General features: G+C 48.1%; 1 protein-coding gene across 2 annotated transcripts in view; it reads left to right on the top strand.

Annotated features, from left to right (window-relative positions):
- The window catches only part of PARP1 (poly(ADP-ribose) polymerase 1), a 65,274-nt gene that overhangs the window by 13,398 nt on the left and 31,372 nt on the right, over nucleotides 1–20,504 (top strand). The window contains exon 2 of one of the 2 annotated variants that reach the window (XM_055725807.1): nucleotides 13,158–13,312. In XM_055725807.1, coding sequence (XP_055581782.1) covers nucleotides 13,295–13,312 — 18 coding nt within the window. In that variant the 5' untranslated portion in view covers nucleotides 13,158–13,294. Of the gene's footprint in view, nucleotides 1–13,157; nucleotides 13,313–18,198; nucleotides 18,390–20,504 lie in introns of those variants that run through there. The other variant, XM_055725806.1, reaches the window with a different exon arrangement.

The following is a 20,504-nucleotide window of genomic DNA, read 5'->3' as shown; positions in this document are numbered from 1 at the left end:
TATAAAAAGTTTTGCATCTGTGTAGCAGCAATGGGAGTGTTAAATTACGGGCACCAGTGCCACATGGCTGGGTTATGACCAGATAAGGAGAGGCTGTTAACTCTACTAGAGCATGTAAGGGACAGTAGGGGAGGGAGAGAGTGTGTGCAGAGTCTCTGTGCAACAGGTCAGGACTGGGAAGGCAGAATTAATATTGCCTGCTCTACAGTTCCAGTGTAAATTACTCTCTTGAGCTTTAATATTTAGCTCTTTGTATTTCTGTATATTAAATCTGGATAAGCAGTTCCTGAGACAGGAACAGATATTGTATTCCTGCAGCACCCAGGTTGGGTAGCTGTTGTATTCAGCTAGCAGCAACAAGTATCATTAGGTTTAACTGGTGATCAATATGTCATTTCAACTAATGGGAGAAAATTTGCCACATAAGAATGTATTGGGTTTGCTCAGAGCAACACAAGGGCTGGAAGTATTCCAGAACCCTTAGAACAAGCAGACGCTGCTGCTAGGCCAGGCTTACCTTCATGGTGTGAAAGAGGGATGGATGTGACTGTGACACTGGAGCTCAGCCTCAGTGCAGGGGCAGGTGGGAGCTGTCAGTCCCTGGCTCCCAAACCTCTTCTGCTACTGCTCAGGAAACTTGCTTGTTAGCTTTCTGACTTCCTTCAATTGTTGGGGTTTCTTTCTTTGAAATACATGCTATTCATCTGCCCTATAGAGAAGCAGATATAGTTAGCCTATCGCTGTTAGAAACATGATGCCTCTACAAATTTAGCCTGTTTTTTAGCAGAAATTCCTCTCCAGCAAGGCTCCCTGCTTTGTCAGAGCCATTCTTCCTCCTGATCTTGCATGCAAGGCATGCACTGCACGTGGTCCTCATGGCGGGATCTCTGGGAGGGCAGCTACATGCCAGCTGGCCACAGTCACAGCACTGTGAGTGCATCCTTTTCTCCAAAAGCTCGGGCACAATGTCACTGTGTGACTTTGTAGCAAGTGTGTCATATCATCACATCCAGTATGAGCTTTAGTGAGTGTGGTTGATTTCTCATTTTAGGCTCATGAACAGCACCCTTTTTCTTCCTTTCCCTCCATCCCCTACAGAACCTTGGATCTGGTCTTTATTTATAAGACAGCATCTTTTCAAATTTCTTTATTTGTCCCATGGATATGAGTGCCTAGCTGGAACTTGCACTGGATAGAATGCGAAGAATTTCTTTCTTCGTTCATGTAGCATATGTTTTGTAAATTCTTTCTTTCTTTTCCCCTAAAGATTTACTCTCTAGTTAGATGTTGGATTGTGATATCCTATTTACAAATACATCTGGAAGAAGCAATGAAGGCAAGAAAACATCAGATTAGGGGATAAAAGGGAAAAGGGAAAATAAAAAAAAAAAGCAGAAAAAAAAAAAGCAATACGTATAATTATTTGTAAAGGACACGCTGTTCCTTTGGGCCACCAAGGTATGTTGGTCTGACTGGAACTTTTGCTTTTTGCCTGGTCCCACTAAGCACTTTCCATGTACCTTTGTGAACTAGCACATGCTGGAGGAAGCAACTGTTATCCATTGCTTCACGGGAAGAATCCAGAGGTGGTTACACCCTGCTGCCTTGCTGGCCCCTATCTGTACTTCTGAAAGGCAGCAAAACAAAATTAGATCTAGTTGAACAGGACAGAGCATAGCCTCGGGGGTCTAGTATATTTTGATAAGTGTGTCTCTTTGGCTGCCACATCCGAGCAGCTGAGGTTAACATACATGCTTCCACTGACAGCTCCTCGTGTTGGGCTTGCAGGACCCACTCTCCAGGGACAGTTCTGGCACATGGGTCACCTGTGGTGCTGGGCCCAATTTGCTGCTCTTCATAGCACAGCAGAAGCTGTATTTCCATCCCAACATGTGCCGATTCAAAGAGAAACAAAAAAATACTGTGATATAGTTGTAGGTTAGCAAAAGGGCTATCAGTGTATCTACACTCCCCTGCAGTGGGTAGACACATTTGCACCTCTTATGTCTCCAGTCCTATTCTGGCTGAACTGTCTTAAATATTCTGTGAGCTGTGCATTCTTCCTCCACTTTCCACATTCATAAATTCAAAGCACAGCTGGGCTAAGACAAAATGTTTGACTTAAGAGTAACTTCAGAAATGGGATTCAGTACTGTAACACAGCTACATCATGGGTCTGTGTTTAAAAGCACAGCACTTGCGCTTTTTGCATGAGTTCTCTCATCCTGAGTAGAAGAAACCAGCTGTTTTCAAAAGCTTCCTGCTAATGTTGAGTGAAAATCATGTCCTCCCAACATTTAAAACATTTCTACCCAAAAATACACCAGTGATCTTTTTATTTCAGATTAGAAATGAAGGCATTGTTTAGAAAATTGGTTTTGTAGCAGGCTACCTTCTAAAATCCAAAGAAATTCCACATATTTATTAAATATTATTATAAGCAAAATGTCCCAAGCTGTCACGCACTAAAATGGTACTCATTGGTATGTCACAGTCATTTTCCAACACTTGCTGCTGTTCTTCATTAGCAGGTATCAACAGCAATCAGCATGTCATTTTGTGGCTTCAGACCACCAGGCTTGCACACCAAAGGAACCAGAAGGTTCCTGCCTAATAAGAAGTAACATTTTTTTTCTCTTCAACCCAATAGTCAGAGATATGCCCTTAAACTGGACTCGAAATGTGCAGAGCTGCAAAGAAGAAACCACAGACGCAAGGTACTGGGTTGCTACTGCGGCCATGGTTTTAGACCTTGTAGCTTAGCTGCTTCTGAGCTGTGGGACCCACAAGTAGTGTGACGTGTTGGAGGAAATCCCGTCCAGGGACAAGGCAGACCCGCTCACTCTCGTAGCACACACAGGTGGCAGCTCTCTGCTGAAGTCATACCAAAGCAGTATTTTTAACATGACTTGAAAGAACTGCCAGCTCTTCTGCTGATGAAAATAAGGCTATTTTTAGCAATTAGCAGTATTCAAATGTTCTTTTCATGATTTGCATAGCCAGCAAATGGTTTAGTAGATTACCAGAAAGGATTAGATATTCCTCTGGATAAAAGCAGTGGTTACCATTTTTAACACACAGATGGAAATCTTCACGCTTCACAGTGTCAACTGACCCTGAGGCAGGGTGGGGAAGGAATATAACCTTGCGGCATCCTGTTAACATTTATTTGCCCACTTTCTGAGAACTTGTCTATTCATCTGTCTTGCCTAGTTCATGATAGCGCTTTGCATTACTATAGCTTCTTTCAGCTCGTAGTCTCAGACCTTCCCCTGAAACATCATGGAGGTGGACGAGATATTCAGTAGGTGAGTGTGATCTGTTCCCATCTGGCAAATTGACTGTTGAATGTAGTCCTCGATAAAATCCACTAGAGCTTCCTGGTATGTGGCAGTCTGTGCCTTCCCATAAACTATACTGTGTTGTTGTTAATAACCAATTAATATTTCTAGGATTCACAAAAACACACTTGAGCGGAGTTCCCAGGGAGGCACAGGGCTGTAGTACTGGCTGTAGTCTCAGATTAACATAGCAGACTTTGATAACAAGGCTTGATGCTGCAGTGGCAGCCAGAGCCAGCTTTCTACTTGCAGTAGTCAAAGCTTTCTCCTGTTCCCATACGCAAAAGACAAAGGAAGGTTTTGATGCTAAATATCTGGCATTTTGCAGGTCAGGTTATTATTTAATTGGCTTTTCTAGAGGCACAAGCGTGTGTGTGTCTGTCTGCAGCAGAGCCTGCCATAGCCTGTGCCATGGGTTCGTCAGTGTGTGCTTTGGCATCTGGGGAAGATCTCCTGCTGTGAGAGTGGTGGCAGAGACAGCACCAGGGTGGCTTGCAGGCAGTTCTGAACACATGGTCACCTCTCAGAGCTCACTAGTTGTATTATATGTGGCACTTCACTAAAATTAACACTGGTTTCTTAAACAAGTCTGACATCAGCCATCAGGCTGCCATGGGGTGGCAGGAGATGGCTGTGATCTAGCTATTGCATAGACTGTCATGTAGTACGAACGGTGCCTCAGATGGCCCTGATTCTGCAAATATTTGAATGACTATTGCGCAAAGCGTATGCTTATGCTTTAAGTCTGCAGTCAAGGAGTTTAAGCCAGACACACAAAATTAAACAAGTGTTCAACAGATCTGTTACAATTTTAACTCCTCAGTTTGCTTCAGAGGGCCTGGCATTCAGTATTGCAAAGCAATTTTAATGCCTCTTGCTTGATCTGTAAAGCTGGGGAATTACTCAGCTGGGGAAAATGCAAAACATTGGTTGCATGCAGTTGGCAGGTTTCCCTGACTTCTGGGCAGGAGCAAGTCGCAGGCCTGCCAGATTCAGTGTTTCTTTGAATGAAGCCATACAGGTGCTGGAGGTAGTAGGCACCGGAGGCAGCACTCCCATCAATCAGAGCCCTTCAGGAAGAACTTGGTGGAAAAAGCTCTTTTCAGACATAAAATGACCTATGCAATTGGATAGCAGAGCTACACCAAGACAAATCCTTTCCTATGTATGGCAGGGAAGGGAGGCATGGTTTGCCTTTTCTTCCTCTTGACAAGTGCATCTGTGAGTTGAGATTTTCTCTGCAAGCCAATATGGAAACTTTAATGCCTGACATTAAATATCCCTTTTTAAAACTGTACTGAACTGAAAAAAAAGTCAATTAGATCTTCTTGCAAAGGAAAGAAAAAAAGTATATTAGCTAAATCAGTGACATTTCCTTTTGATAGAAAGCTGATGTTTCCAAGAGTCTGAGATAAAGGCTAATAGGCAGTAATCAAAGAACACAGGAACCAGTCCTTATGCAATACCTCTCCCGTCTGTTCAGCACAAATCCATGTGATCTTTACCATTAAGCAATGGAATTTAGCTTCATCCCGCAAAAAAAAAAAAAAATATATATATATCTTGGAGCACATGAGAATTGTGCCAGGCCGTAAGCTTTCTGCCTGGGCTCACAGGCACATTTCCCCACAGTAAAGCTACATTCAGATACAGAGTTTGTTTTGGCCTACTGTAAAATTAGTCACTAGCCATAAATCTGGCGCTTGAGGAGGTACTGGAGCCTGAGCCCCAAACTCAATTTTGTCTCTAAGAGGTAGGGAAAGTGCCACTCTGCAGCCCAGCTCTGAATCTTAGGTTGTTCTTCATCCAGGATCCTCTTTGTCTTCTAGTTCCTATTCTGTTCCTTTTTATGCTCCTTCTAGTTCTCCTCTTACATACCTGCTGATATTTTTTTCTGCAGCATCTTATTTTTTCACTATTTCATATTGCCAATACTAAACCACCTGTTTCTAAGAGTCAAAGGTGACAATTTCTGACTCCAAAAAGCATTGCATCTAACGTAGGAGGAATGCTGTATTAGAACTGAGTCTTCTGGACAAGATTCACTAGATAGAGAATTCAAATCTCTTGTTTCGGTGCCAGCAGGGATGTTTTGGTTACACTTGTTATGTGCAAACAGGTAAAGCACAGAGCACAGCGTCTGGCACGGATGGGGGTCAGGTTCACAAAGTGAAGCTGCTTCTTGGGCTAAGTGGGCTCCATACCCCACTTGGATGCAAAGAAATGTTTGCAGTGTGCACCAGCTGCCCTCCTGTCTCACAGACAGTAAGCAGAGACCTGGGGGGTGGAGGGCTAATCACCAGCATCCTTAACCCCTTCAAGCCTGGCAGCCACCTCTTTTTCAGTCACAGACACTGTATTGGCACTTGTCTTTTCCAGTCAGACCTCAGCTGCTGCCCAGCAAATCAGGCTTTGAAAAATTGTCTGGTTGATTTAGTGCAGCAGTGTGTGCACAACAGAAGTTTCTCCCAGGACTGTGACTCGTTATGAAGTGGGTGCATATATCTTCCTCAGTTTGAATAGGTAAAGAGGAAGCAGACTTTACAGTGGTATCTGAAATGCAGAGAGGGTAGAGTCTTGTAACTGTGCACCAGCCACTGTGACTTGCAGCGGTGGGTACTGGTGAAACCAAACTTTTGGTGGGAAAGGATGAGAACAAAGATCCAAGCTCTAACATAACCGATCCCAGAGGTAGAAACAGCAGAGAGACATTCATCCACACCCAGTAGAAAAGTGAGATTGGTCAGCTGTGAGGAACCAGAGGGAAATGCCCCGCGAGGGTCTTTCCTGGGCAACACATCTGCTTGTGCAGGGCCTGGGAGATGGCTGGCTCCCAGCCTTACCGTGTCTCCTGCTCCAAGATCTCTGTGCATGCTCTGAAGACCAGGGCAGGGGAGGCTAATTGTGCCTGCTAATAGCTACTTTGAACAAGCAAACACCAGGAGGTTTATTCTTTTCCTTTGGCTGCTTTGCTCATCCCAGTGCATGTTGCGCAGAGCCTCAGTGTCCTGTGCAGTAAGACTGTGTATTACAAAATACCTTCAGTGCAGAGTCTACCTTGTGAATCCAGCAGGATGTGATCCATCCAGCAGGATGCATGGGCTCTCCATGAGGAGCACCATGTTTTTCTCTGTGTGGAGCAGGTGCAGAAATCTAAGCCCAGAAAAGGCAGGAGCCAGGCAAGGGCTCAGGACACCTTCTCTGTGCTGCCAACTGTGAGCAGAGTGGGGTGACCCTGTGGTTTTTGAGGTTGCCTGATAAGGGAAAGCCCCCAGCTCAGGACTTTGTAGAACAGGACTGTGCCTGTTGCCCACAGTAAGCGTGTGGGCAGCTGGAGGGCTCTTGTGCCTGGAATTAAGGACTAGGGCAACACAACCCTCAAGAAAGGGAAGGACTTCAGCCTCCACTGCCTTCTGACTCAAAACCTCTTGGAGCCATCACCAGGCCACAGTCCTGGAGCCTCCCCTGCACAGAGAGATGGGGTTAAAATCCTGACTACAGCCATAGCTGCAGCCTACAGTAGGAATTCCTGAGCCTTATATGGTTGGGTTTCCTACTGTGAAGATTAGAGGAGCTCAAAAGGGCAGCAACATACTTTCTCCAAGTGTGGGGATTTTTTGTAGCTAGCTTTTTATAAGCAGAGACTTCTGCTGCTTGTAAAGCAAGCTAAAGGAACTGCCTTCAATGGGCTTTCCTCCTCACCTATGGATGAGATGTCCAAACAAGCATTTGTAAACCTGTGGAGTTGTATGAGCCAGTCCAGTTCCTTCAGGCACCGCTGCTCTGGTTGTGAGTTCAGGCAATTTCTGTTTTGAAGACCTGGTGGATTTTTTTCTAATCTTCTTTAGAGGAAACACTAATTAGCTTCAATCAAGAATAAAGAATCTGGTGCCTCATCGTCTGGCACTGCATGTTCTTTGATTGGAAAGAGATGAACCGGTGTTTGTGTCTTTCCTCCATGAAGAAAAGCTTGAGTGGGATTTGAAACCCAGAGTGAAAACAGGTTTTGCTGAGAAAGTCACTGCAAGTCAGAAAGCCATCCAGAATAGCTGAGGCCACCACAGAGGGAACTGAAGGGAGATGGTTGTGATTTCAGTCTCCCTTCAGAAAGCAGCCATGATATCACCTTTCTGAGTGTGCTTTCTGGTTTTTGCTATAGAAAAGGATGGGGTGAAGCACTTCGCACGAATCTTTATTAGACTCCACTACAATACAGATTCTGAGCTCGAAAACTGAGGCATCTGTGCTTGCATTCACTGAACTTGCTGGACATTTTGACATGTAATTTAGTGTGAAAAGGATCTCATACTCATTCCCTTTCTTAAAAATGGATCTTAAAAAATGATGAATAACCTCAGATTCCATTAAGCTCGATGTCTGTGCTCAGCTACTGTCAGGATTTGGTCCCTATGCTTGTGTGGAGTTTATGGCTCTCTCCTTGGTAACATGTCAAATGCCGTGTTACTCCATTGGTTCTTCACCAGGAACACAAGAATTACTGCTCCTTTAAAGAAAATTTTTCCATGCACTGCTAATAGGCTTCATAAGAGTCACAGATTGGGGTGAGTGGAAGAGGGCCACTGCTAGCCTCTGCTCAAATGAAGTCCAGCAAGAGCAGGTTGCTCGGGACCTCATCCAGTTGCGTTTTGAGTATCTCCAAGGATGGACATCCCACAGCCTCCCTGGGTACCTGTTCCAGTGCTTCATCACACTTAGGATAATCCTTTTTCCCTGCTATCAAAGCCATAATCTCTTGTGTTTCAGATTGCCTCTATTGCCTTTCATCCTTGTGCTGTGCACCTCTCTGAAGGGTCTGGCTCCATCTTCTTTAAACACTCCCAAGTAAAATAATTAGGGACATGTTAAAAAAAAGGGGGCAGAGTTGCAGAATGTGTACCCAGACTGAGACTTCAAATATTACAACTCCAGGGGAATTAGTCTGAGCTACTGGTTCAGATAACCTTTAAGCGAGGAACAAAAACGTTCAAAAATCATGTTTGATCTGAGAGTCAAAAATTGTTCAGAGCCTTGCACAGATCTGTCACTAAGAAAAGCCAAAGGGAAAACCCCCTTCAACAAGTTTCCAAATAAATTGTCCAATTTTCTTTTGAAGAGCCTGTGAGTGCCCAAACACTTTGTGGTGGTCACATCCAAGATGGCCCTTTGTCCTTTCAGGTGGATTTGATATGTGCTGATCCCCTCAGGAATACAGATCCCCTCAAAACTGGTTGCGTAATGATTCAAAGCCAAAGACAGAGTAAAAGGCTGTAATACTGTCAGTGTATTCAGACTTCAAGGTCAGCTCTGAATTTGGCTCACTGCATTGGTCACCTGATGGCAATGGCAGCAATGTGGGATCATAGGTAACCTCTGTGAAACGGGAAGCCTTAAAGAACTGTAAGAAAGAGGTCTCTTGGGAACTGTCCCCTCAACTGTCTGAAGAGCTATAGAAACTCTCATCTGTTGAAGCTTACACTTTTGGGTGCTAGTGTCACCTCAATAGATAACTGTGTAATACAAAGTTATGGAGAAAATATGTGTTGGGCATCAGGCGTAAGAATCCAACAAGACATGTTAAGTGTATGTTTAACTCTAGACAGGCATATAAGACCCATGCACGTGAATGAGTTCAGAAACATTGCTGGGTCAGAACTAGGGAAGGCAGAAAGCTTTGCTAGCACCTTTTTTTTTTTTTTAACAGTGACATTTGAAAACTAGAGGATACATCAGTCTAAAGGTCTTAATTTTCCTTATAGCAGATAAAAAAGTACATGCCACTAACCACACAGGCACTGGAGAAAAAGTTCAGTGCCTCTTTTGGCAGCAGGGCTACAGTTCATCATCTGGTTTCAGTAATGGTACCGCAGCAGCAGCAGTACGGCCAGCAGAACTGCTGATATATAGCAATGGCATTGGCTGCTTCACCATGGCACCACCATCACCTGCCCTTGCGTGAGCTCTCTGCACCCATGTGCCAGGCACTGCAGACTGGCTGTGACCAGCACAACTGACACCAAACTTCCTCGGAGCAGCTCTGGGCTCGGTGTGCTTAACTGGACTGTGCAGTAGGAGCAACTGTGTGGGGCTGCTTCATGACAGGGTCCTTCCTGGCCAGGATTCTCTGACCTCGAAGGTGTCAGGTGGCCAAAACAGAGACGCGGTATGAAAGCTGCACTATATGAAAGCTGGTGTAAACCATAGTGCTGTTATTTTTAGGGTTTTTTTAACTTTGTCCTCGGAAGCATACGCTGTCATATACTGGCCTATTTTAGTTCCTGTGGATGTGACTAGAAATATGACGCATGATAACTAATTAAGACTAGTTGCAGAATGATTAAACTAAACAGTATTTTCCTTTGGGAGAACCATGAGCGTTTCATGCCCTAGATAATTGATTTCCATATGCTTTGCCTTGGCTAGGAAATGCAAATTCCTTGCTACATGTTCCCTGCTGGGTTTGGTCACTGAATTCTTGATGTTAGGAAAGGAGATAACAAAAGTTATCATATCCTATTCACTCCTACAGACTCAGTTCAGTGGGGGGTCTGAGCATTTTTCCCATCAGCAGTAATCATAATGGGTCTCACTTAATGAGCAGCCACTGAGATAAGCATGCACATGACAACAAATTAGCAAGTACATATGCAGCCCTCGAAAGAGGAAGACCATAGGGCTCCAGGATCTCTCACAGAGGTCATTGATTTGTTGGTCCTTTAATGAAACAGAGGATTACTGGCCTCAGCCTTGACACTGGTCCTTGCAACTGGCTGATCCTGTTAAAGAGACACTGTAAAGGAGGACCATGCTTTCCAAAAGCAGTTTCTGAAATGTAACTGTAGACCGTGCGATCAGACTGACACAGCAGAGGGGACATGACCTGAGGAGGCTGAGAATAGCAATGAGACCTCTGCCAAAGCTGACTCTGGGGCAGGCGGGAATAACTCCCTTATTCAGACAGAGCAAAAGCAGGGATAAAGCAAAGTACCTGTAAACAAGACCCGGTGAGCAAACTTGGAACCTTCTACTTTGAGAAATGCCAAAGCTGCTTTCTTTGCAGCCACAGCAGCCACTGTCACTGCATCAAGGCAGACAAGAGCTGCTTGTCTTCTGCATCACCCTCCACAGCACTGGATCGTAGCCAGCGGTGTTGCAGGAAGTCAGCACCATGGAAGCTCCCCATAGGTAATTGAAAGTTGATTGTATCCAAAATTAGCCACCAGCAGCTGAACATGTACTAAGCGTCATGAAGTGGGCACCTGGCCTCAGCTCATTTGCAGAAGGGATGTGTCCACTTCTGGGCACCAATGGCACAGCCAGCTCTGGCTGTCTGCAACCTCAGCAAAGAAGTGGATTGGTTCCCCTCCTACCCCTATCAAGAGGTCAGTGTGCCCAGAAATAAGATGTGCTGATGGCAAAACTGGCCTTGTACTGCCCTCATGCAGTTTTTCTATGAGTGAAGAGAGGACTTCGGTTTCTAGGGCTGCTAATCCTCTGTAAAGTTCACATAGTAGCTGGAGAGATTGCTGCAGCTTTACTGAAAACTAACATCTTCCTCTGAAATGTGTTGCCTTTGGCTGGACTAATGTATTTATCAAGTCACTTGCATCATTGCTTTCTTTAATTTATGCCATATATTATCACTGTCCTATATGCTTTAGCTCTCTGATGTGCTTTATGTATTTTTTCTACAAACACAGTGCAAATGAAGTTAATCTGATTGCACCTGGCTTGCTCTAATTAGAGCAACACTGAAGCATGGGTACTCAGTGTTGACATTGTTCTCCCAGATCAGGAGAGCAGACATCAGGACTCCTGGGTTCTGCTTCCAGCCTTCCTTCTCTGTGTGATCACTGCAGAGTAAATTGTGTAAATGGGATTTCCAGAATTAGAACCCCGAATAAATGCAAGGCACCTAAATTAGTGGCTGAATATTTTGCAGATCCATGAATGCATCAGATGCCCTTAAAAAAGTTAATTTTTATTAGGACAAAGAAAGCAATTATCCTTTAAGCAACCCCCTAACAGTTGTTAGTCACAAAGGAAGATTAAGATTCCCTATCAGGAATACACAATTTAAAAGAAAACTATCAAGATAAAATCCATACTTGGAGATATTTATTGACATGAACTTGTGTGACTGTAGTAGTCAGAACTGAGAAATACTTCAGAAAGCAAACTTGATTAGATAGATGGTCAGTGCTCCTTTTTGTGGCATTTTATACAAGCAGTTCACAGTTTTCTGAAACCAGCTGATGACAGAGGAGTTAGACTGGCTTTTTACCAAGTTATGACCCAGGCAGAAATCTTCTAAATGAGCGTAAGCAATGCTGAGCTCTTGGCTAAACCTGGGGGGGGATCCTGTAGATAGGAAGCATTTTACAAATTTTTGGCAACTGAGGAAAAAGAGCATAAAAAGTTTCTGGAACAAGACACGTTTGTGTCTGAAGGCAACTGAGAATGGAAGTGAGCCTGTAAGAGGAGCCATGAGGACAGGTCTGTCCAGTGTAACAGGAAACCCCCTCATCAAGAGGCAAGGGAGATAATTATGGGGCAGTGTAACCTCCACTGTCACCACTCATTTGTTGCACTTAATGAATTACTGGAATCAGTCGCATAGTGGGTGCTTAAAGACCTGAAAAAACATCCTACTGCTCACCTGGGCAGAACTACAGAGCATCTGAACAAACGCATGTCTGGCCGTTGCCTGACAGAGCCAGCGTGGGTACAAGCAAAGCAAAGTCAAGTCTGTCTCCAGCTGGGCTGAGAAAGCAAGGTCTCAACTGTTTGTGTCCATCAAAATCAGATGGGATTTAGATTTTCCATAATTTATAGGGAGGGACTAGCTGGGTCAGTAACTTGGCATGTTTCAATTCCATATGCAGTTTCACTGCTTTTTAACAGAATGCAGGATGCTGTAAGAAATTGCCGTTTCAAAGATGGATTTGTTTCAGAGGCAGGTGGTATCTGTGGAAGGGGCCTATTGACCTGTGCAGCCTGAATCCACCACAAAGCATGCACAAGACAGTGGAAATATAATTTTCTTCTGTAGCCTATATAGTGCAATACTGCTGAGGGTGTCACTGGCCACTCTGTCCCTTTTAGCCCTCTGGCTCTTCTTTTCTGCTTTTCTTTTTTCATTTTCAAGAACCCAGACTGGGACCCATATCCAGACTCTCTAGTTGGTATCTCGTACTGCCCAGTATGTGTTTTGGCAGCTGTGCTGGGCCAGAGGATGCCCATACTGCTGATACAGGTAGGGCAGATATCTGCCACCCCAGGCACGGGGTCATCTGCCATGGGGCCGGAGCAGCATGGTGCTGTAGTCACAAGTCACAGCTTGGTTTCAAGCCTACGTGGAGACAAGATGTATTTGAGATTAGAGCTCTGGATGGGGAAACTGACAGCCTCAACTAAACTCCTTTTCCATAATGCTAAAGCTTGGGACTGACACATACAGATCTGTGAACCTTACAACTCTCTCTCCTGGTTCCTGCTCTTGAATGTTTCCAGTGTTGCAGCTGGTGCTTCATTCTTTTGGCAGCAAAGGTTCTTGCCAGTGGCATCCATGCAGACAGGATGCTTAACAGCCACACTGCACCACATAGGGGAAAGATGGTGCTTGGGAACCCAGGTCAGGGAACAAGCTTCTGGGCAGCATCCACACAAAAAAGTAGCAAAGTGGCCCAAGAAAGAGTTTGCCATAATTTTTCATGAACTGTGCCCAAGGCTGACCAAATGGCTGTGGGATTAGCCCATGATCTGGGAGACCTGAGATCTGCTTTTTGCTTGGATGTGATATATTATTCTTGTTGGCAGGTAGCAGAAATCAAGAACGGACTACAGGTGCCCATTCGGCAAGTGCTCATCCATCTGCAACTCACTGGACTGAGCAGTTCAAAGGAAGGCCCCATGCTGAGACTGAGGATCTTCTCTTCCAAAATGATGGTCTCCTCATGACCATCATTAATGAGGTATGGGCTTAATCTCCAAAGCTCAATGTTTTATGTCCCTTTTAACATTTGCAGTTAGGAGAACTCTAAATGCAGTATTACTTTGTCACAACATCTGCCTTTGGCTGTAGACCAATCGGTGGTTTAATTAACCTGCCATAAGAACAAATTTCCTTTTACCCTTTTTTAATTTCCCACTCTCTAATTTCATCAAATAGGCATCTGTGTCTTGGTTGCCACATGGGGACTGTAAAACAGGGATAATGGCGCAATCCTTCCTATATTGGGATAATGTCAGAGTGAATAACCTCAGAGCCTGGCAAGCAGCCAGATACTAACTATGGCAAGCACTAACTATGGCTGCACTCAGCTTCTGCCACTGACTTCAGACTCCAATCTTCCCCAGATTCAGGATATGTAATTCATGCCACTGTTACGTTACCACTGAATTTACTCCTCAGTTAAGCTCCCAGTCAGTCTGAAGTGCTGCTTCTGCTCTGTCACCCCCTCCTTCCTTGCCTCTTCCGACATCTATTTTTCCAGGCGTCTGGAAAGCTGAAAAAACAGGTTTATTTAAGGAAGCTTTCTGAAGAATGGAGAAACCATCAGAGCCGCTTCTCAGAGAGCTCTGTGCTGGTCTGTAATGCAGAGTTGCAGAGAAAGGCTCAGGTCTGGGCACCAAAACTTCACTTCTGCCCTGTGGGAACACTCTAAATTCAGTTTAACAGATTGCATATGTTAATTATCATCCAGGAGAGGGGAGCCATAGGAGGTTATTAAGCTATTCAAAACAGGTTTTGGAACCCTCAGACAGGAAGGTAAGCACTCTGATTTTCTTCAATGGAAAGAAAAGACAATACGACACCCAGTTAGATGTGGGATACATGATCTTGTATCCCTTTCCCATTGGCATAGTCTTACTGGTTTTGGTGAGATGATCGTTTACATAAGCAAGGAAGGCACAGCTGAGCCACAGCAGTAGTTGCCTGTAGCCCATTGCCTAAATGCAAACAGTGATACCAGCCATACTGATTATGTGCAGTGGCATGAAATAAGTGGATAATCAATATGGACAGGATAACCCAGCAGTGAACAGGTTTTTCTTGCAAAACTCTTGGAGCTGTCCAATATCAAACATCAAATAATATAAAACCTCCCCCAGCAACAATCCAGACTTGAGCAAGAACAGTTCTGACTCTCCTCCCTACAAGTGATAAGCAATAATGTTCCCTATGTATGTCCAACATTTTCTCACCCTTTCTGAGATGCTTAGCTGGGTAGAAATCTTATAGGAAGGTATCTCAAGTATGTGTTAGAAATGGAGCCCAAAGCAACACAGTCTGTAAGATTTAGTGCTCAGGGTACCGTCAGCACAATGTGAGGGGAAGCATTTGGTCCTGTGACACTGAAGAGATATCTTATGGCTTCCTGCTACCAGGAGTTTGACCTGCTTCCCTCTGGCTTTCAGAGGAATCTAATGCAAAATGGCCCGGAAAAGAAAAGACAATTCTCTGTGGTGCCCTGAAGTCACAAGCCAGGCACCTGAATGCTTGGCATTGAGTTTCACATCATGAGACACAACTGTCAGAGCTGGCGTTTCTTGGGTTGCTCTTTTCTTCTTTGCTGTTTTCTTGGGATTTGCCTCTAGAGATCAAAAATTACTGGGGGCATCCTAAAGATAAGTGAGATTCCTATATAATCACATGACTCCAGAAATAGAGTCTTTGAGAAAAATACCAAATGTCCTAACATTATGGGGAAACCTGCAAATTAGACCCTTGAATTATACCCCCTTCCTCACCTACGCTCCTGTCCATAGCACAGCAAGCTATGGGAGCCATGGTCGCATGTGTGATACATGTTTTTCCTGGCAAGCACCAGCAACCAGTCTGGCATCTCAGCATCAGTATTTGGAGATAAACAAACCTTATCTCTAAGCATCCTGGTACCGTAATCCATGATTTCTGCTCTGGTAACAGAGAGGAAAACCAAACCATTGGTCTCACATGTCTGTGCAGCACCTGTCGTCCAACAGGATCTCAAAAGTCAGCAGTCCACTGAGATGGGATTATTATTAGAAAGGGAGGTAGACAGCCTGCATGGGATCATAAAAAGCTTTCCCTCTTTAACTGCCCCTGCTCCTGCTGCAGCCTGTGGAAAAACCCAGCAGCCAAATACCAGGGCTCTTGAAATACCAGATTTACTTAAAGGGATGGTCCCCCAGGAAACTGGCCTTGCAGATGCCACTTCTCACAGCTGCTGCCAGAGCATTCTCTGTTTCATAACAAAACAGCATCCTCAGCACTGTTTGTGCTACTGAGGGGCCTGCATGAGCACTAACTCACTGGCCACCCACTGCAGAGGCAGAAGGAAGAGGGGAAGGGATGTGTTGTGATCCACATGTCACACCTGGGAAACAAAGATGCAGAGTGAGGCAGATCCGTTGAGATCAATGGATTCATGAAAGGGATTAATGTGATTTGGCAACTCTCACAACCACAAATCAAGATGACAGTTTGCCTACCGAGGAAATTACATTGCAGTAAAAAGAATCATAACAATGTAATTATTTTTGTACAGACATTCCCATTTCAAAGCAAGACTTACACTGGTTATAATCATACAAACTCCTGTACAAATTTTCAAAGTAAGGTTGAAAAGGCAAAGCACCCAGAGCTTTGAGCTTGGTCCTTCCAAGCAGCATGTTTGAGCTCATTCATACAGAAGGAACACCTATGCATTTCAAAAAGGAAAATTCACTCAACACCATTTTGTACAGTATTAATTCGTGATTTGCATTCACAACTGAAAAAAAAAATAGGGTAAACTTTAAACAGCCATTTGTTAATTCACTTTCTTTGCTCGCTTTCACGCTTGCATGCCTGTGAATGTCTGTGTATGCTTCTGTAGACTACTACTTGATGTCTTACAGATCCTGTGCCGGTCCCTAGGCTGCAGGCTATGGAGCAGTGCTTTGCTATTTACACAGGGCAGCCTTTGCTTAGAAGTGAAAATGGCCCCAGCTGGATGAAATACTAAGAAGAAGCCCTTTCTCTTTTGCTCAAAACCTATAAATAAATACCATATAAACAAAAGAGTATTTTCAGAGAAACTGGAAAAATTCTTGGAATAAAAATTCCCCCCAGGATGATGGCATGCAGGAAATCCCTAAGCCACAAATCTCGGGAGGCTGGAAAATGTTTGGGAGAGCAAGTACTGCTTGCTCGGCCTTTCTTATGTCAGCTCCTGGCAGACAGTCACTGGGAGAGGCAGGATCAAAGTTAAACAGGCCATTGACTTGACTCGGGACAAGTCTTGCAACTCAACCCTCGTTTGTGTGTAATCTGCTTTTCTCTTGGAAAACCTTAGTTGGAGCAGGGTGGCAGTAGGTTTGTTGAAATGGGTGAATGCAACGCCACACTTCACTGCTGTTCACCTTCAAATTGGGCAAAACCCCTAGCAGACACGTCAGGCAGTGAGGGGTGCAACCATCTCCAGCTCCTGGTCAGACCATCTAGATGAGCTCTCAGGGTGCAGGGGGGTGGGGGTATCTTTCGGTTTTCTCTAGTGTTGCACTGATCTGCCTCTGAACCACTCATGTCTGATTCAAGAACTCCTGTAAGAAGTAATTAGGAGCCAAGACCACACTGTATTGAGCATCAGTACGGAGCCGTGTGTACGCAGCACCATCTAGTGCTTTTAGGGAGATGGTTTTTTTATTCCTCCTTCCCCAAATCTGGACTGATGTATTCAGGGCGCAGCCTTTCATCCCTGGCACACCGGGAGTCTGTAGGCTCTTGGAGGGCTCACTGTAAAGGGAAACGCTGCGTAGCTTTATAGCAAATGTGTGACAGCCTGAGAGATGGAAAGAGTACCAGACGAGAGGTGTGGTAACATCCCAGCCCGTACAGGTTTGCCGAGATGCCGGCATGCAGCTCCAACCGACACCTGTGAGTGTCCCAAGCCCACCCGGGACTGAACATCCAGCTTTAGTGGGACCCCAATTCGAGAATCACTATAAAACTAATGACAAATACTTAGCAAGGGTTCGGAATAACTTCGGTGCTCTCTTCCTTTCTCCAGTGAAGCTACAGAACCAATGCCCTCTGCTGATCCTAGAGGATACTACCTCCTGTAGGAGAAAAAAGCCAGGATCTGATTAGTCGAATTGCTCTTTTTTGCTTTCTTCAGCCTCCGTGCTATTATCCCGAGCCTGGGGGCGAGCTGACCTGAGGGACAGCTGCCAGGCACAGGTCCCCCCCGCCCTTTCTGCAGCAGGCGCCACCCGGGGAGCAGCGGCACCAGCGCGGCGGGACACGGGGACACAGGGACCCCGTCCCTGCCCACCGGCGGACCGGGTGGGTGCCCCCGGGGCCGGCTCCCGGGGCCCACCTGCCGGGGCAGAACGCCGGGCGCTGCGTGTCCCGGGGGGGATTTACGCCCCTCCGCGGCAGCTGCCGGGGCGCTGCGGGCCGGGCCCGGGGCCGGCTGCGCTCCGCGTTTAACCGAAGGCCCTATTCCCCGGTGCGCGGCCGCCCCTGCAGCGGGACGGGATGGGCTCAGACCAGCGCTGCTGCAGCAGAGGCACCGGGAGCCGCCGGCTGCCTTCTCCCGAGGGCTTTCCGGGGGGGGACACAGCCTGTCCTCGGTGCGGGCCGGGAACCGGCGACCCCTCCCCGCCCGGGCCGCCGCGGGAGCGGGGACGGGGGCGGGGAGCCGAGGGAGCGCGCGGGGCCGGGCGCACCGCCACCACGTGATCCGCCGCCGCGCGCCGCCCCCCATTGATACACCGTACCAAACCGGAACGTTCCAGCCGCCGCCAGGCGTGCCGAATCGATGCCCGAGCGGCAGATCCGGCCGGCCGCTGAGACGGGGGTGGGCGCTCGGCGCTCGGCTAGCTCTCCCGCGGGCGGTGGCGGGGGGAGCGCGGAGTGGTGGGTGCGCGGCGCGGGGTGTCTCCGCGGCGGCGGTGGCAGCGATGGCGGAGCCGGCGGAGAAGCTGTACCGGGCGGAGTATGCCAAGAGCGGCCGCGCCTCCTGCAAGAAGTGCGGCGAGAGCATCGCCAAGGACTCGCTGCGCCTGGCCCTCATGGTGCAGGTACCGCGTGGCTGGGCCCAGGCTGGCAGCGGGGCGGGCTGGCCGCTCGGCTCCGCGGCGGCGGGGCCGGGACGGGGCTCCGCTCCCTGTGCCCGCCGCGGCGGGCCGGAGCTCCTCGGCCGTGCGTCTCTCCGCCGCCTCGGGGGCGAGCGCAGCCTATTTTTAGCAGCGGCGCTTTCGCCTGCCGCTCCCTACGGTCTGTGCAGCAGCGCCGGCGCCCGGAGCGCCCCAGCCCGCAGCTCTTCGGGCCGCCCCCGGTCTCCCGCCCCACTGCGGGGCGGCCGGGTGGGCGCTGCTCCCCGCGGGGGCCGGCGCCGTCGGGCTGTACAGGCGTGCGGAGGCGAGACGGTGCAAAGTTCACCGCCAAGCGCCTTAGCGGAGGGGGCGGCCCGGGGGCGCGCACAGAGGCTCTTTGTTGTCATGGCGGGCAGGGAGCGGGGCAGCGGGGGGGGCGAGCTTGGTGGCTCGGCGTGTCTGTACCCTGGCAAGTGTCTGTCACCTGGGGTGTCTTGCGGCGGGGCAGGGGAATCTCCGTTTGGTGCCTGCTTTGCATACGAGACAGAAAATCCGAGCCCCGAGAGGCGCTGGGGGCCGCGGCCAGCCCAGCGGTTTCCCCGCCGCCCCCCCGCGGGCGGCACGCTGCGGCAGCTGGGGGTCTCGGAGCTGGCTGCCCGCTGCGGGCGCGACACGGAGCTGAACTGATGGCGGAGGCATGTTTTGCTCTTAGCTGGCCTCAAATTATTTGCGTTTTGGGGTCGAGGCTTGCTCGGGTTCCTTTCAGAGGGAAGGGAAGGGCCCTTGGAGGGCGGGGGGCGCACAGACCCCACCGCCGCGGTGGCCGGCGTGGGACCCTGCCCTGCAGTGGGAGGGTGGGGAGGGAACGGGGCTGGCTGCAGGCAGGACAGGTGGAGCGGAGGCTTTGCTCGGGGTGGGAAGAGCTGTCTTCTTCCCAGGCTGTGGGCCTTCAACCAGCCTCTAGCAGGAGAGATGGAAAGGCACCTGCATCGTGCGGGTGGTGCGGATGGGCAGCGGGCTGGACTGGATGTGCCTCGCTGTGTCTCGCGTAAGATAAACAAATGCATATGTGTTTATTTATGGAAAGCTGGCAAGGACGTGGGGTGTGAACGCTAGAGCAAAGCTCTGCAGATGGGTGCTGTGGCTCCCAGCCGCCTGAGGAGCAGTCCCTGGCGGCCGTGCCCTTGGGAGAGGCTGCGCCTGCAGCCGCCCCTCGCCCGGGCTGCCGCGGGGCTCGGCTCCCCGCAGGGGGTGCCTGGCTGCCGGGGCAGGGCTGGAGACAGGCGCTGGTGCCGTGGAAAGGAAATAACTGCCTCTGCTTTTGCTCCCCGGAGCCTCCGTCCCATAGGAAGGATGCTTAACTGTGCAGGCCAAGCTGGCGTGTGCTCGCACGTGTTCCCGTTGCCTTTCTCTTTTGTTTCTCCTGCTGCCCTCGGCAGCTCTCTGGAGGTGCCTGTTTTCCTTCCCCCCACCCAGCTCCGGCTGCTGCTTCTCCGGTTCCCTCACGTCCGTTACCCCTTCCTGCCTTCCCCAGCAGCTGAAGCTGGTGTGGGGCGGGTTGGCCTTCCCCCAGCACGGGGGCCTGTGGGACTGCAGCGTGCCTTACTTAGTTCAGGGACTGTCTTTGGTTTTGTAGGGTTGGGAGGGGAACAGCTGGGATCACGGCATCCTTCACGGAACCACTGCCTTTGAGCCAACCATCTCCCCAAAACTTCTGGTCTTTCACCAAATGCTTGTAGTTTTATTTTTTTTCCCCACAACCTCTTATATTTGCAGTCTTCTGCAAAGGGCTCCCCCTCCTCACTGCCAGTTTTTGTGCCAGCAGAGTGCTTTTCATACCCTGCAGCTGAGCATCCCCCCAAAAAAGGTCTGAATTTCACCTGAGCACCCAGGCCTCTTGTTTCCTCTTGGGGAAATCCCTTGCAGAGCAGTCTCTGCTCTGCATTGCATTCTGTGCACCAAGGTCTTTTGCAAATTATGCAGAAGAAATTAAAAGGAGGCCTGGAGCAAGTCCTTAGCTGGGTGCCTTTTAAACTAAATCCGCCCTTTTGTTATGGTTCTTCAAGTGAAGAGCTCTGAATGACAATGCAATGCTCGATG

The sequence above is a fragment of the Falco cherrug genome, chromosome 13, assembly GCF_023634085.1.
Source record: "Falco cherrug isolate bFalChe1 chromosome 13, bFalChe1.pri, whole genome shotgun sequence".
Lineage (NCBI taxonomy): Eukaryota > Metazoa > Chordata > Aves > Falconiformes > Falconidae > Falco > Falco cherrug.
Note: the sequence above shows the minus strand (reverse complement) of the source record. Positions and strands in the feature narration are given on the sequence as shown.